The sequence below is a fragment of the Phocoena sinus genome, chromosome 5, assembly GCF_008692025.1.
Source record: "Phocoena sinus isolate mPhoSin1 chromosome 5, mPhoSin1.pri, whole genome shotgun sequence".
In the NCBI taxonomy this organism is placed as follows: Eukaryota; Metazoa; Chordata; class Mammalia; order Artiodactyla; family Phocoenidae; genus Phocoena; species Phocoena sinus.
The window spans coordinates 130,581,208-130,598,101 of NC_045767.1; the positions used below are offsets into that span (position 1 = coordinate 130,581,208).

Genomic DNA, 16,894 nt, shown 5'->3' on the forward strand with positions numbered 1-16,894 from the left:
AATTATTGCATTTTTTATAAAATTGGCTTAAAAAGTATGTTGTTACTGACATTTCAAAAAACTTTCTCGCATATCATATCACAAATCTAGCTCCCTTTCTGAGACAAACTCGTTGACCCTCAAAAAGATATAACAAATGTAAAATATATAAAAAGTGTTACTTTGCCATTGGACTTAATGCTCCTTTTTCTCCCAGCAAAACTCTATTCACTTAGACTTCTTAAAACTTAGTTTCTTCTTGACAGTATGACTAATATTTTTAATAAACTGATCTAGAACTTATTACCAGAATTTTGATTATCTGAGTTGCAGCAAAAAGAGCATCTATGGAGGGTTAGTAATATTATAAACAGCATATTGGAGAATAAGACAACAGAATAATTGCCCCATGGATTCTTTTTTAACTCTTTATTTTATATTGGAGTATAGGTGATTAACAATGTTGTGTTAGTGTCAGGTGTACAGCAAAGTGATTCATTTATACATATATATGGATCTGTTCTTTTTCAAATTCTTTGGACCCGAATTTTGAATCACAACATCCTTTCCGAACAGGTCAGGGATGGGTCTATGGAGAGAGAGAGAAACAGAAAAAGAAAAAGAGAGGGTAGAAAGTGAGGGAGGAGAAATAAACAAGAGTGCAGTTGCCAGCAATTCCATTTTATTCCTGATCTACCGATTTTTTTGTATATTTAAAAAGGCCTCCCTACTGCAATTTAAATTAAAATGGTTACTTTTTCTATTATGAAATGAATTTTGTTGTGGGGAGGAAACTTGTTGGGGAAACAGGGAGTTGTGAAATTCATGTAATAGTTTACAAATTTTCTGTGAATAAAATAATTTCCTCTTGTTGTAAAGGACTAGCACTGAAGTAATTATCACGGTAGCTACATAACCAGGTTTTCCAAACCCTTGAGGGCTCTGAAGAGCTTTAAAGAATGGATCAGTCACACTGATTATTCTTGCCATATTTGGAGCTGCTTGTCATATGAGACAGTGTGGAGAGTGCTGTCAAAGGAAACCTGACAATTTTCTCTCCCACATAAGAATAAAAGACTGTTGGCACATATATAAAGTGTGATGAAAAGGGGAGGGGGACCTTGGCACATAATTGGGTAGGAATCAGAAGGAAAATATGTGTACCTCCCCACTGCCTGCTCCAAGGATAGATGAGATAATGAAGAATGGCTCAAGGGACAAAGGGACTCAGTAGTTCTTGATACTACCAGTGCATCAACTTCAGTAATAAAGAATTCAACAGCTTTTATGTACTTCCATAAAAGTGAAGATGAGGATGGTCAGGATGCCATAGGGAGCAACAGTCAGTTCTTTTGGAATCACAGTTGTATTAGAGTTGATTGTATGACAAAATGACACAATGGGCATATCTGCCATCAGAAAATTATTCCTACCATAGATTTCAATAGAAAGAAGTCTTTCCCACAGCAGTTTAATCAGCACACACCTGAATTATGAGTAATTCTAGTTACAGTATTGTGACAGAGAGTCATAGAACTGTTCTGGGACATTTTTGTTAATGGGGATTCAAGATAACGATTTGTGAATCCAGTATTAAAGATATCCACAGGTTGCATCCATTAGAACATGAGGTGTTAGTAAGCAATCAAAGCTAAACTGTTTGAATTCCATTTAAATATTTCATATACTACTTTTCTAAAAAAGGGAAAAATAGTACGTAGCAGGTATTCAAAACTGTCAACTAGTCTTGTCTCTTGTGTGTATATTTATAATGATGGAATTCTATGTTTTTCCCTCCTAGGCTTATACAGTCCATCATAGTGATTAATAACCCATTAGCAGGTATAAAAGGAAGAAGCATGAAACAACACAGTCCTCATCAGCTGGACACCATGACATTCTTTGACATACAGACTTTGCTTCCTATCTCTTATGTACGATAGGGTGTGGAACGACATTCGAAATTTCTAGAAGGGTATATTGTGAACAAACACTGAATATTTAAGAAATGATGATGGAATTAAAATCCTTTTTCATAAGGAGAGAAATATAAAAATTAATCTTAGACTTCAGAAATATAATTCTAAATACTCTTAACTGTCTGTCATACACAGACTATAAACAAATAGGTTTTACTGCTGTGAGTATATCTGTGCATCTCATGGAAATTAGAAATCCTTTGAAAGCAGGATCATATTTGGAGTTTTTCTTTTTTAGAATATGGTAAAGTATCTTGTTTGCAAATATTTTTGGTATAGATGATATTTTGTTTAAAACTTTATTTTACCTGGTTATAAATGAAGTACATATTCATGCTGTACTCTGGAAATGTATTAAATTTTTATAACATCTTTGAAATTAAGGCCATATCCAGAATAAATAGCGTTACAGTGAAATTTGCCTATAGATTCTCAACGAATGGGCTAGAAGAGCCATATATAATATCCTTAACTAAACTGCAGGTTTTCTAGAGCTTTTATATTACAACTTTCTTTTTGTGAAATGTGAATCATAATGGTTTCTCCACACTTACATTAATTTTTTTTTTTTTTTTTTTTTTTTTTTTTTTGCGGTACGCGGGCCTCTCACTGTTGTGGCCTCTCCTGTTGCGGAGCAACAGGCTCCGGACGCGCAGGCTCAGTGGCCATGGCTCACGGGCCCAGACGCTCCGCGGCATGTGGGATCCTCCCACACCGGGGCACGAACCCGTGTCCCCTGCATCGGCAGGCGGACTCTCAACCACTGCGCCACCAGGGAAGCCCTACATTAATTTTTAATCACAGTCTCTTACACTGCTGATTGAACTCCCCACTACCGCTAATAGCCTTCCTTGTAATATTCATTCATTTAAAATATGTATGCGGAGGCCATATCTTATGTTTCACAGGGAACCTGTTTAAAGCCCAAAGCAAAATAACAGCCACATGGATGCTAGGCCACAGCAGGTTACCATGTACTTACTTGATCAGCCTTTTGCCACCAGAAAATCCTTAAAATCCGTTGAAAAAATGGCTCCATTAGGAGATTTTTTAAAAAGCAGGATTATTCATGTCATATTGGTATATTCTTTACAACTGAATTTCATTTATAGACGATATTATTTCAAATAACTGAACTGGAACAAAACTAGAGGGTAATCTTATTTTTACATAGGGTCACTGCTAATGACAGTTTATTTAAAAATATACAATTAGGATTTCTGATATTTTAACAAGGCACGTGTCTATGCCATATAGCTAAGAAACAGTAAGATACGTAGTCAGGTCTCCAATTATTCATCCTGTGAAACCAACATGAAAATGATGAGAGAAGTTAAAGGACAGCTTATGAGATATCACAGCTACTAAATTAGGAAGCTCGAAGAAAGTAACAGTCTTGATAGTTTGGCTACATGTTAATTAACTTTGCTCAAAAGATAAATTGCAACTCTTCTCTTCACTGGAATCAGTTGCTTATTCTTTAGAAGTTTTATGCTTCTCATTGTTATTATGAAATTAAAATTAGAATATACCTTCTAACTGACATTTTGGTCCACTGAATCCAGGACAGCACTTCCATTCTAATGAGGTAACAATCTTATGTTGCATCCTGTACACAGGATTTGATATCTTCTGAGATCTAGAGAGGAGAGCAGTTGGGGGAAAACAGATTATTTGTCTCACATTAAATTATCAATTGGAATAAAAGTGTTTGGGATGATACCTGGAATATAAAAAACATTCAGGGACTTCCCTGGTGGTGCAGTGGATAAGACTCTACATTCCCAATGCAGGGGGCACAGGTTCGATCCCTGGTCAGCAGATCCCACATGCATGCTGCAGTTAAGAGTTTGCGTGCCACAACTAAGGAGCCCACATGCCACAACTAAGGAGCCCACCTGCCGCAACTAAGATCCCATGCAACCAAATAAATAAGTAAATATTTTTTAAAAATAAGCATTCAGTAAGTGTTATCTGTTCTTCTTATTATAATAATCTTCATCATCAATATTATTGTCAAACTTAGATTTCCTTAAGTACATTACAAAAAGCATTAAGGTTTATACTTTTTGGTATTTTAAATTTATACCTCTCATTATGTTTTCTAAGACTCTATAACTTTTCCCTTGGTAATGCTTTTCACTAAACCAATGTTAAAACTTATTGTAATTCTAATTTTTAAATAGTTTATGGGAATAATTTTTTTAGTTCTTATTTCTTAAATCATTATAATTAAAAGGATGTTTTCCTCCAGATCAATATCAAATAACTCAAAACAAATTAGATATTCCACTGTGACTTCAACCTGTACTTTCTCATATCTCAAGTTTTTAAATTGTACCATCTATTATTTCTCTCATCTAGTATTTCTCTGAGAGGGAGGTGAGGAAGGGAAGAGGATCTAACATGAGAAAATGTTGTTTTTGAGAAGAAACCATGAAAGGGAAATAAAGAAACTATAACATTTCAAATTAACAATCAATATAAGTAGTGAATGGCCCTAAATTGCAGGCATTATGTATGTAAATGTAAATCATAAATCCAATTTGGCCATATTATCCTTATCCCCATGACTTCAACATTTAGCTAATATCTATCAAATGATTCTGTGAAATGGGTATGTATTATCTTGTTTAGTCCTCATATTAGTTCTATGAGGAAAGTATTATTATTATCTTGACGTGCTGATGAAGAACCTGAGGAACAGAGAGATGGAATACTTGCTGAAAGTCCCACATCTAAAAGTTACCGAGCTAGGATTTTAATCCACTCCGCATGGGTTAGCCTCTCCTGTTATTATCTAGAGTTTGTTACGTATGACTATGTGGCGACAACAGTAGTCACTCTCATGGATTATGTATTATAACAGACTGGGTTTTAGTTTCTGCTATAACCTGATGGGCAATTAAATATGTGTGAAATTATTCCTCAATTTTAAAATGAGCTGTAAGACTCCTTCCATCTCTGAAAGTAGGCTAATCATTCATCTGTGTTTATTTCTGTAAATTATACTCAGCAAATAACTCTGTTCAGTGAAATATCATATCTAGTCCAACAGCTAGTGCTAAACAGGAAGTAAGGTAGCTTAGAAAGGATTCTTTAGAGTTGATTAAGGTGAACTCAAGCAGTTAGTTGCATTATTATTGGACTCAATGTTCCTGCTTTGGCAAACTGGATCGCTGGCTTATGCGGCTCAGACAGAAAGAAAAAGTGACAAACAGTGCATATGCACTGAAATAGTGAGTGAATGGAGAGAACCATTCAGATGCAGAGAAAGATAAGAAATGAGAATAAAGATACCTATTCCTAGTTTGTTTAAAGAGAGAAAAAAGCTCACCTTGAACTCAGAAGGGCAGAATGATGGGGGTTACTGTGGTAATAGTTTCATTACTAAAGAATTAACAGTGCATTCTTTGTATCTCAGGTTGACTAGGAAATTGTCACAAAGGGAGTAAATGCCAGAAACAGAACTGGAGCTCAGCTCTCCCAAATCCCTAAGATATTCTTAGCTCTCTGGACCATGAGCCCTAGCTATTTCTTTAGGGACTACGAAACACCTTGATTTTATGTATCCTTATTGCACACTGTTCCAGATTGCCAGTGTGTCAGATTCACTGCCTGAGTTATTTGTATGACTATCTGTATAACATGAGCCATCATGGCCTGAACGACAATTTTAGTTTTTATTGCAGGCATTCCTGAAACACCCCCAGCTGAGCTACTGTGACTGTATGAATTCAGAGAATTTATCAATTACTCAGCCCCACATTTTAGGACAATTACATAATTAAAACAAAACCCCTAAGTAAGTCATTACAATAGACACAAGAAGAAAGGCCCTACTTAGTTGCTTTACCATGCATAATAGCAATTAGTGGCTTGCAACGTTATGGACTTCTCTTCGGCCTAGTATGAAAGGGAAATTATCAATAGTCCTTTAAAACTGTGTATGAATTTAATGGAATTAAAGGACAGGATTGCTGCTCAGGTCATAGAATAAAAGTAATAGTCATAGTAAAAATAGAAAGACACATGAGTTAACATTCACTGAAGACTCACAGAGTACCAGGTCCTAGGCTAAACATATTACTCCATTTATCTCACATATTCTAAAAACACCCACATGAAGCAAGTATAATTAGTTTCTGCGTTTTAACTTATTTAAGATCATACTTCCAGTTTAATGTGAAGACCCTACCCTGACCCTCCTATACTTACGTGTACCTGGGATGATTAACTTTCTCTATATATTCCAGGCCACACATGATTATGGTACAAGAAGTAGGTATTTTCAAAAAATATTACATACCTCTGAGGACAGGATCCACTGGTCCAGCCACAGGGCCCTCTGCCAGCTGGAACATAAGTGACTTGGTTGTCCAGTATCACTGTTGGAGATAATCTGGTACGTACATAAGCACACCAGTTCCTAAGGAAGAGATCATTTTTGTTAGAAAAGAATTGTCAGAAAGAATTCTTTTCATCAAAGTTATTTGCATAGACCTATACTGTCAGTACTGTGTATCAGATACATTGAAAACTTGATATCTGGCTTTAAAATATGTAGAAATGACAGAAAACATATGTTACTTCATTACTGTACTGATGGACAGTAAAGAAGCACTGTAAGGGGAGATTTGAGAAGATGGCGGAAGAGTAAGACACAGATATCACCTTCCTCCCCACAGATACATCAGAAATACATCTACACATGGCAGAATGCTGGCAGAACACCTACTGAACGCTGGCAGAAGACCTCAGACCTCCCAAAAGTCAAGAAACCCCCCCACGTACCTGGGTAAGGCAAAAGAAAAAAGAATAAACAGAGACAAAAGGATAGGGATGGGACCGGCACCAGTGGGAGGGAGCCATGAAGGAGGAAAGGTTTCCACACACTAGGAGCCCTTTCGCAGGCGGAGACTGCGGGTGGCGGGGGGGGGGAAGCTTCGGGGCCGTGGAGGAGAGCGCAGCCACAGGGGTGCGGAGGGCAAAGCGGAGAGATTCCTGCACAGAGGATCAGGGCCGACCGGCACTCACCAGCCCGAGAGGCTTGTCTGCTCACCCACCGGGGCGGGTGGGGCTGGGAGTTGAGGCTGGGGCTTTGGTCGGAGCTCAGGGAGAGGACTAGTGCTTCATGGCTAGCAGCCTGCGAAAAGGAGACCCCAAACACAGTAAGATAACCAAAATGAGAAGACAGAAAAACACACAGCAGATGAAGGAGAAAGGTAAAAACCCACCAGACCTAACAAATGAAGAGGAAATAGGCAGTCTACCTGAAAAAGAATTCAGAATAATGATAGTAAAGATGATCCAAAATCTTGGAAATAGAATAGAGAAAATGCAAGAAACATTTAACAAGGACCTAGAAGAACTAAAGAGGAAGCAAGCAATGATGAACAACACAATAAATGAAATTAAAAATACTCTAGAAGGGACCAATATCAGAATAACTGAGGCAGAAGAACGGATAAGTGACCTGGAAAATAAAATAGTGGAAATAACTACCGCAGAACAGAATTTAAAAAAAGGATGAAAAGAACTGAGGACGGTCTCATAGACCTCTGGGACAACATTAAATGCACCAACATTCGAATTATAGGGGTCCCAGAAGAAGAAGAGTAAAAGAAAGGGACTGAAAAAATATTTGAAGAGATTATAGTTGAAAACTTCCCTAATATGGGAAAGGAAATAGTTAATCAAGTCCAGGAAGCACAGAGAGTCCCATACAAGATAAATCCGGGGAGAAACATGCCAAGACACATATTAATCAAACTATCAAAAATTAAATACAAAGAAAACATTAAAAGCAGCAAGGGAGGGCTTCCCAGGTGGCACAGTGGTTGAGAGTCCGCCTGCCGATGCAGGGGACACGGGTTCGTGCCCCGGTCTGGGAAGATCCCACATGCCACGGAGCAGCTGGGCCTGTGAGCCATGGCCGCTGAGCCTGCGCATCCGGAGCCTGTGCTCCGCAATGGGAGAGGCCACAACAGTGAGAGGCCCACGTACCGAAAAAATAAATAAATAAAAATAAAAGCAGCAAGGGAAAAACAACAAATAACACACAGGGGAATCCCCATAAGGTTAACAGCTGATCTTTCAGCAGAAACTCTGCAAGCCAGAAGGGACTGGCAGGACATATATTTTTTTTTTTGCGATACATGGGCTTCTCACTGTTGTGGCCTCTCCCGCTGTGGAGCACAGGCTCTGGACGCGCAGGCTCAGCAGCCGTGGCTCACGGGCCCAGCCGCTCTGTGACATGTGGGATCTTCCCAGACCGGGGCATAAACCCGTGTCCCCTGCATCGGCAGGCGGACTCTCAACCACTGCGCCACCAGGAAAGCCCTGGCAGGACATATTTAAAGTGATGAAGGAGAAAAACCTACAACCAAGATTACTGTACCCAGCAAGGATCTCATTCAGATTTGATGGAGAAATTAAAACCTTTACAGACAAGCAAAAGCTGAGACAGTTCAGAACCACCAAACCAGCTTTACAACAAATGCTAAAGGAACTTCTCTAGGCAAGAAAAACAAGAGAAGGAAAAGATCTACAATAACAAACCCCAAACAATTAAGAAAATGGAAATAGGAACATACGTACTGATAATTACCTTAAATGTAAATGGATTGAATGCTCCCACCAAAAGACACAGATTGGCTGAATGGATACAAAAACAAGACCTGTATATATGCTGTCTACAAGAGACTCACTTCAGACCTAGGGACACATACAGACCGAAAGTGAGAGGATGGAAAAATATATTCCATGAAAATAGAAATAAAAAGAAAGCTGGAGTAGCAATTCTCATGTGAGACAAAATAGACTTTAAAATAAAGACTATTACAAGAGACAAGGAAGGACACTACATAATGATCAAGGGATCGATCCAAGAAGAAGATATCACAATTGTAAATATTTATGCACCCAACATAGGAGCACCTCAATACATAAGGCAAATACTAACAGCTGTAAAAGGGGAAATTGACAGTAACACAGACATAGTAGGGGACTTTAACACCCCGCTTTCACCAATGCACAGATCATCCAAAATGAAAATAAATAAGGAAACACAAGCTTTAAATGATACATTAAACAAGATGGACATAATTGATATTTATAGGATATGGCATCCCAAAACAACAGAATACTCATTTTTCTCAAGTGCTCATGGAACATTCTCCAGGATAGATCATATCTTGGGTCACAAATCAAGCCTTGGTAAATTTAAGAAACTTGAAATTGTATCAAGTATCTTTTCCAACCACAACGCTATGAGACTAGATATCAATTACAGGAAAAGATCTGTAATAAAGACAAACACATGGATGCTAAACAATGCACTACTTAATAACGAAGTGATCACTGAAGAAATCAAAGAGGAAATCAAAAACTACCTAGAAACAAATGACAATGGAGACACGACAACCCAAAACCTATGGGGTGCAGCAAAAGCCATTCTAAGAGGGAAGTTTATAGCAATACAATCCTACCTTAAGAAACAGGAAACATCTCAGATAAAGAACCTAAACTTGCACCTAAAGCATTTAGAGAAAGAAGAACAAAAGAATCCCAAAATTAGCAGAAGGAAAGAAATCATAAAGATCAGATCAGAAATAAATGAAAAAGAAATGAAGCAAACGATAGCAAAGTTCAATAAAACTAAAAGTTGGTTCTTTGAGAAGATAAACAAAATTGATAAACCATTAGCCAGACTCATCAAGAAAACAAGGGAGAAGACTCAAATCAATAGAATTAGAAATGCAAAAGGAGAAGTAACAACTGATACTACAGAAATACGAAGGATCGTGAGAGATTACTACAAGCAACTCTATGCCAATAAAATGGACAACCTGGAAGAAATGGACAAATTCTTAGAAATGCACAACCTGCTGAGACTGAACCAGGAAGAAATAGAAAATATGAAGAGACCAATCACAAGCACTGAAATTGAAACTGTGATTAAAAATCTTCCAAAAAACAACAGCCCAGGACCAGATGCCTTCAGAGGCAAACTCCATCAAATATTTAGAGAAGAACTAACACCAATCTTTCTCAAACTCTTCCGAAATATAGCAGAGGGAGGAACACTCCCAAACTCATTCTACGAGGCCACCATCACCCTGATACCAAAACCAGACAAAGATGTCACAAAGAAAGAAAACTACAGGCCAATATCACTGATGAACAGACCAATATCACTGATGAACATAGATGCACAAATCCTCAACAAAATACTAGCAAACAGAATCCAACAGCACATTAAAAGGATCATACACCATGATCAAGTGGGGTTTATTCCAGGAATGCAAGGATTCTTCAATATATGCAAATCAATCAACGTGATACACCATATTAACAAATTGAAGGAGAAAAACCATATGATCATCTCAATAGATGCAGAGAAAGCTTTTGACAAAATTCAACACTCATTTATGATAAAAACCCTGCAGAAAGCAGGCATAGAGGGAACTTTCCTCAACATAATAAAGGCCATATATGACAAACCCACAGCCAACATAAACCTCAATGGTGAAAAACTGAAACTGTTTCCACTAAGATCATGAAAAGACAAAGTTGCCCACTCTCACCACTCTTACTCAACTTAGTTTTGGAAGTTTTAGCCACAGCAATCAGAGAAGAAAAAGAAATAAAAGGAATCCAAATTGGAAAAGATGAAATAAAGCTGTCACTTTTTGCAGATGACATGATACTCTACATAGAGAATCCTAAAGATGCTACCAGAAAACTACTGGAGCTAATCAATGAATTTGGTAAAGTAGCAGGATATAAAATTAATGCACAGAAATCTTTGGCATTCCTATACACTAATGATGAAAAATCTGAAGGTGAAATTAAGAAAACACTCCCCTTTACCACTGCAACAAAAAGACTAAAATATCTAGGAATAAACCTACCTAAGGAGACAAAACCTGTATGCCGAAAGTTATAAGACACTGATGAAAGAAATTAAAGATGATACAAATTGATGGAGAGATATACCATATTCTTGGATTGGAAGAATCAACATTGTGAAAATGACTCTACTACCCAAAGCAATCTACAGATTCAACGCAATCCCTATCAAACTACCACTGGCATTTTTCACAGAATTAGAACAAAAAATTTCGTAATTTGTATAGAAACACAAAAGACCCCGAATAGTCAAAGCAATCTGGAGAATGAAAAATGGAGCTGGAGGAATCAGGCTCCCTGACTTCAGACTATACTACAAAGCTGTAGTAATCAAGACAGTATGGTACTGGCACAAAAACAGAAATATAGACCAATGGAACAGGATAGAAAGCCCAGAGATAAACCCACGCACATATGGTCGCCTTATCTTTGATAAAGGAGGCAAGAATATACAGTGGAGAAAAGACAGCCTCTTCAATAAGTGGTGCTGGGAAAACTGGACAGGTACATGTAAAAGTATGAAATTAGAACACTCCCTAACCATACACAAAAATAAACTCAAAATGGATTAAAGACCTAAATGTAAGGCCAGACACTATCAAACTCTTATAGGAAAACATTGGCAGAACACTCTATGACATAAATCACAGCAAGATCCTTTTTGACCCACCTCCTAGAGAAATGGAAATAAAAACAAAAATAAACAAATGGGACCTAATGAAACTTAATAGCTTTTGCACAGCAAAGGAAACCATAAACAAGACCAAAAGACAACCTTTAGAATGGGAGAAAATATTTGCAAATGAAGCAACTGACAAAGAATTAATTCCCAAAATTTACAAGCAGCTCAATAACAAAAAAACAAACAACCCAATCCAAAAATGGGCAGAAAACCTAAATAGACATTTCTCCGAAGAAGATATGCAGATTGCCAACAAACACATGAAAGGATGCTCAACATCATTAATCATTAGAGAAATGCATATCGAAACTACAATGAGATATCATCTCACACTGGTCAAAATGGCCATCATCACAAAATCTAGAAACTATAAATGCTGGAGAGGGTGTGGAGAAAAGGGAGCCCTCTTGCACTGTTGGTGGGAATGTAAATGGATACAGCCACTATGGAGAACAGTATGGAGGTTTCTTAAAAAACTAAAAATAGAACTCCCATAAGACCCAGCAATCCCACTACTGGGCATATACCCTGAGAAAACAATAATTCAAAAAGAGTCATGTACCAAAATGTTTATTGCAGCTCTATTTACAATAGCCAGGGCATGGAAGCAACCTAAGTGTCCATCAACAGATGAATGGATAAAGAAGATGTGGCACATATATACAATGGAGTATTACTCAGCCATAAAAAGAAATGAAATTGAGTTATTTGTAGTGAGGTGGATGGACCTAGAGTCTGTCATAAAGAGTGAAATGTCAGAAGGAGAAAAACAAATACCGTATGCTAACACATATATATGGAACCTAAGAAAAAAAAAAAGGTGATGAAGAACCTAGGGGTAAGATGGGAATAAAGACACAAACCTACTAGAGAATGGACTTGAGGATATGGCGGGGGGGAAGGGTAAGCTGTGACAAAGTGAGAGAGTGGCATGGACATATATAAACTAGCAAACGTAAAATAGATAGCTAGTGGGAAGCAGCCGCATAGCACAGGGAGATCAGCTCGGTGGTTTGTGACCACCTAGATGGGTGGGATAGGGAGGGTGGGCGGGAGGGAGAGGCAAGAGGGAAGAGATATGGGAACGTGTGTATGTGTATAGCTGATTCACTGTGTTATACAGCAGAAACTAACACACCATTGTAAAGCAATTATACCCCAGTAAAGATATTTTTAAAAAAAAGCACTGTAAGATAAAAGTAAATTAAGAATAAATCAGAGCTAAAACCAGAATCTCTATTGTTTAGCTATAAGCTAAGTCAAAATCCAAAATTGCCCTTATGCAGATATCAATATTAGACTGAGGTAGTGACTCAGACGTAGATCTGTTACTTCCATTGAACAATGTGCAGTAAGATGAAAATAAATAAATGATGTAAGGATCTAAAATGAGGGAAAAAAATAACTTATTAGCAGCAGGTGATATGATTATGAAGAAAGAAAATATAAAGGAGTCTATATGTAAATGATTATAATGAATGAGTTCATCAATTTAGTGAAGATCAATATAAAATGTTTTATAATTAATAAAAAAGATTAGCCATACAGTTAAGATCAGTTATAGTTTGATGTGCTAACAGCAAATTTAAGAGAGATACTGTTTATAATAGGAAAAATAACATTGTTCTTGTTAAATTTAACAGCATGTAAAACGTTGACCAGCTTAAACTGGTTTTGCATCCTTAGAGAGGATTTGATTAATCAAGCCTTGAGTTATTTTACAGACAGCCCCGGGCATGCGCAAGACAGGAACCCACGTGTGCGGTATAACCCCAGAGCCGAGAGTCTTCAGTCTGTGGAACTCAAAGAATAGACGTGTTGAGGCTTTGATGAAATGAGAAGTTCTTCAACAAGGAAAATCTGGCTCCCAGCAACAGTGGGAGCTTATATGGACTAATTCAAGCCTAGCCAATCAGCTTCCAAGTTTGAAATTTCCCTAATCCCCCTCAACTTCACCCCGAGCCCTGGATGGCGAAGACAGATGCGAGAGCCTTGCTTCCTGTTTCCTTGCCGGTCGATCTCGCAGTAGAGCTTTTATTTTTCTCAAAAGCTGGTGCCTTGGTATTGGCTTCTGTGCACATTGGGCAAGGAGCCCTTGCTCGGTAGCAATGTTGGTCACCACAAAGGGATGTAAATCTCATGACTACCTGCCAAAGGCACCACAGCCCCTGGCAGAGAGCAGACCCTCGTCACCCACCCTGAGCAGTCACCCAGACCAAACTTGTCTAGAGGGTCAGCTGTCGCGTTGCTGCTTCCCGCTGCTGCTCTCCAGGCTCCTTGGTGCTACTTTCACTTTTGAGAGAAGAAACCGCACCTGGATCAGACGTCTTTTGGGTGAGTAACATTGTTAAAATGTGCCAGCACCTAAAGTTGTCTAATAACCTTCTCAGGATTGTGGGTTAGATTCCCACCCTGAGGGAGACAATATAAAAGGTTACAGCTGCTGAGGTACTCAAAGGATGGAGTCCTAAGACTTTGGATTTCTTTGTCCATGTTTGTCTATGTCTATTTTGTTAGGATTGGTTAAGAGGGGTTGGCTCGCGGATGACTGTAGCAAAATATTAAACCTGATATTAGTGGGGGTCCTCTGAATCAGGCGGTAAGATATTGCTCCCTGACTAGAAATCTTGCCTTTACGCAGGGGTTGGTTTTTCACCCATGCCTAATATGATCGCCTGGAGGTATAGATACAGGTGTGTGTCCTTAATGGAACCTGCCCCGATTACCATGTTGTGTGAGAGGGTAAAGGAGAAATGAGGGACTGTAAATCAGGAAAACTCTCCACTGCAGAACATGTTCTGTGCCTGGGTTAGAGGAATTTCCACCCAAGACGCCTCCTTGGTGTCATTTTGCTCTGGTCATCCTGAGAAAAAGCCCTTCCAAAGTGGGGTATGTCAGCGATATACCTGCTAATTTAACAGGAAGGGAAAAGAAGAGACATGTGATCATACCAGTCAGTCTAAGGAGTAAGCACAGCAAAAATAAATAGCAAATATAAGAAGTAAAATTAGTGAAATGGGAGCTAAGAGAAAGATTGTCTATTTCCAAATTGGTGGTCAGCATGGAATAAAAAGCACACCTGTGTCTTTAGAGTGAGTTAATGAAAGGCAGAGACTAAAGAAATAAAACAGGTGGGCCAATGTTATTAGACAAATAGGGATTTAAGGAAGGTTGAGATTGTTAAGGCAGTAACAGGACAAAGAGGAATTGTGTATAATTACTTGCAGTTTAAATAATAAATATGGTGATCAGACTTGGCCTACATTTAGCCGACTGTAAAGCAAAGCAAAAAAATCTTCCAAAACACAGACAAAGCTTGATAAGAGCTATTTTCAACAATCTCACTAAGAATTCTCTTACGTATTAAACACATCTGAGAGTGGCTGGAGAGGGTTGAAGTATTTTGAAGATGGAGATAATGTTTTCTAATGGAGATAATATCTAAGAATCAACTGGATATAGAACTCTTATCAGTAAGTTTGTACCTGTCCTTTCTGATAATGTGGCTCTTTTAGCTACGTGCTTTTATTCTATAAATGGCAACGTATTATGTTCTTAATTCTATATGACTTCCTACTGTATGTGGTATACTAGAGTTACGATAAAGAAGAAAATGACTTTCTTTTTTAACACTGCCTGGCTCCAACATCGGCTAGAGTCAGGGGGAAAATGGCCTGAGAATGGGTCTTCGAATTACAACACGAGCTTACAATTAAGACTTCTTTTGCAAAAGAGGAAAAATGGGAGGAAATCAGCTGTCTCCCTGTTTCTTGCAAGGGAAGAGGCCTTTATACAATTGGACACATTTTGGTCTTTCCTCTGAGAGTTTTAACCCTCTTTTGTATGAGCCAAGCTAGCAGGCATTGAACTGCTTTTAAGTGTGTAAATATGTATGTAAAAAGGAAGCTTTTCCAGGAGGAACAAACATTGGTGGTGCTAAATACCATGGGATACATGGAGGCCTAAATGCATTCTACGTGGAAATTGCCCAGATGTCTAGATTAGCTCGTCTGTGATCTCTGCTGGGGAGGTAAAATGTTTTGATCTTCTCCCATGAAGATTAAACCCCAGCATGCTCAGAAAGGAGTGAGGCCTTGATTATTTCAGCCTATATCCTCTGTCAAATTCAGCTCTGAGTCTCAGGCAGACTCCCCACTTCACTTTCTTCAAGGGGATACAGTCACTTCTTCCACCCTCCTCCCTATTGGGTACGTTTTTCAGGGTGGTGAGCGAAACAGAGGCTGGACTTTCCTAGGCTCCTCTGCGGTAGGCAAGTCCACCTCAGCACATGGGGGAGAGATACTAGTAGGATCCTCTGACCAAACTGGCTACAGTCTTGGAACTGCTTGGACGGATTCCTTGGCAGCTGGGAAGCATGCGTGTAGGCTACAGTTCTGACAACCACCTCCAATGGAAAGGTAGTCATCTTGGAGACTTGGTCCTCAGTGGCTTCTCAGGGAATTCTTATAGCCAAGTTGTAGACAGTCACTGCTATATTGGCTTGCTTCTTTCCAGAAACCGAACTAGGAGATGGAATGGGTTCTTAAACCCTCAGATTCTTGCTTTCTCTCTCACGCCTCTTGAGGCTGGTTGATTTCCTTCTGCTTTTTTTTTTTTTTTTTTTTTTTTTTTGCTGTACGCGGGCCTCTCACTGTTGTGGCCTCTCCCGCTGCGGAGCACAGGCTCCAGACACGCAGGTTCGGCGGCCATGGCTCACGGGCCCAGCCGCTCCGCGGCATGTGGGATCTTCCCGGACCAAGACACGAACCCGTGTCCCCTGCATCGGCAGGCGGACTCTCAACCACTGCGCCACCAGGGAAGCCCCTCCCTCCGCTTTTTGAGGGAGTGAGGGAAGGTCCTTTTCTAGAGATTTGCAACCCATAGACTGTTCTCAGCTCTTGCGTTTGAAATCTGGGATATTGACTGAGCTGTGACTTAGGAGTCTCGTGCTCACACACGTGCTCTCTCTCTCCAAACCTCCATTCTCAGAGGGGATGGCTAACCCCTCAGAACTAGCACTAAGGGGGAAAGCCTTTGAGGGGGCAAGCCTCTCGTGTGCCAAGGTGCTTCCTATAAAGGAAGAAGTGGGCTTTGAGTCCCCAGATGTGCCTTCCTTCATCTCCTGTGAACTCAAGCGTTTTCCAGGTGCAGCCAACATTGCTGCATCACACAGACCTCGGGTTTCTGTTAAAGCTGCTGGTTGACACCAGGCCCAATTCATGAAGGCTAGGAAAGGCCTTTCCAGGCTCTTGGTGTATGTCGCCAAATAAGCAAATTTTGAGAATTTGACAATCTCATGTGTTCAGAGGATATAGAGAACTGGAATCTCATATACACTGTT

The 16,894-nt window shown here is 39.2% G+C and overlaps 1 protein-coding gene across 2 annotated transcripts in view; it reads right to left on the bottom strand.

Moving 5' to 3' along the window:
• MMRN1 (multimerin 1) overlaps positions 1–16,894 on the bottom strand; it is a 70,651-nt gene that overhangs the window by 35,657 nt on the left and 18,100 nt on the right. For both annotated transcript variants that reach the window (XM_032633478.1, XM_032633477.1), the window contains 2 exons: positions 6,268–6,387; positions 3,491–3,597 (listed from right to left, as the gene is read on the bottom strand). In XM_032633478.1, the coding sequence (XP_032489369.1) occupies positions 3,491–3,597; positions 6,268–6,387 (227 nt within the window). The remainder of the gene's footprint in view (positions 1–3,490; positions 3,598–6,267; positions 6,388–16,894) is intronic.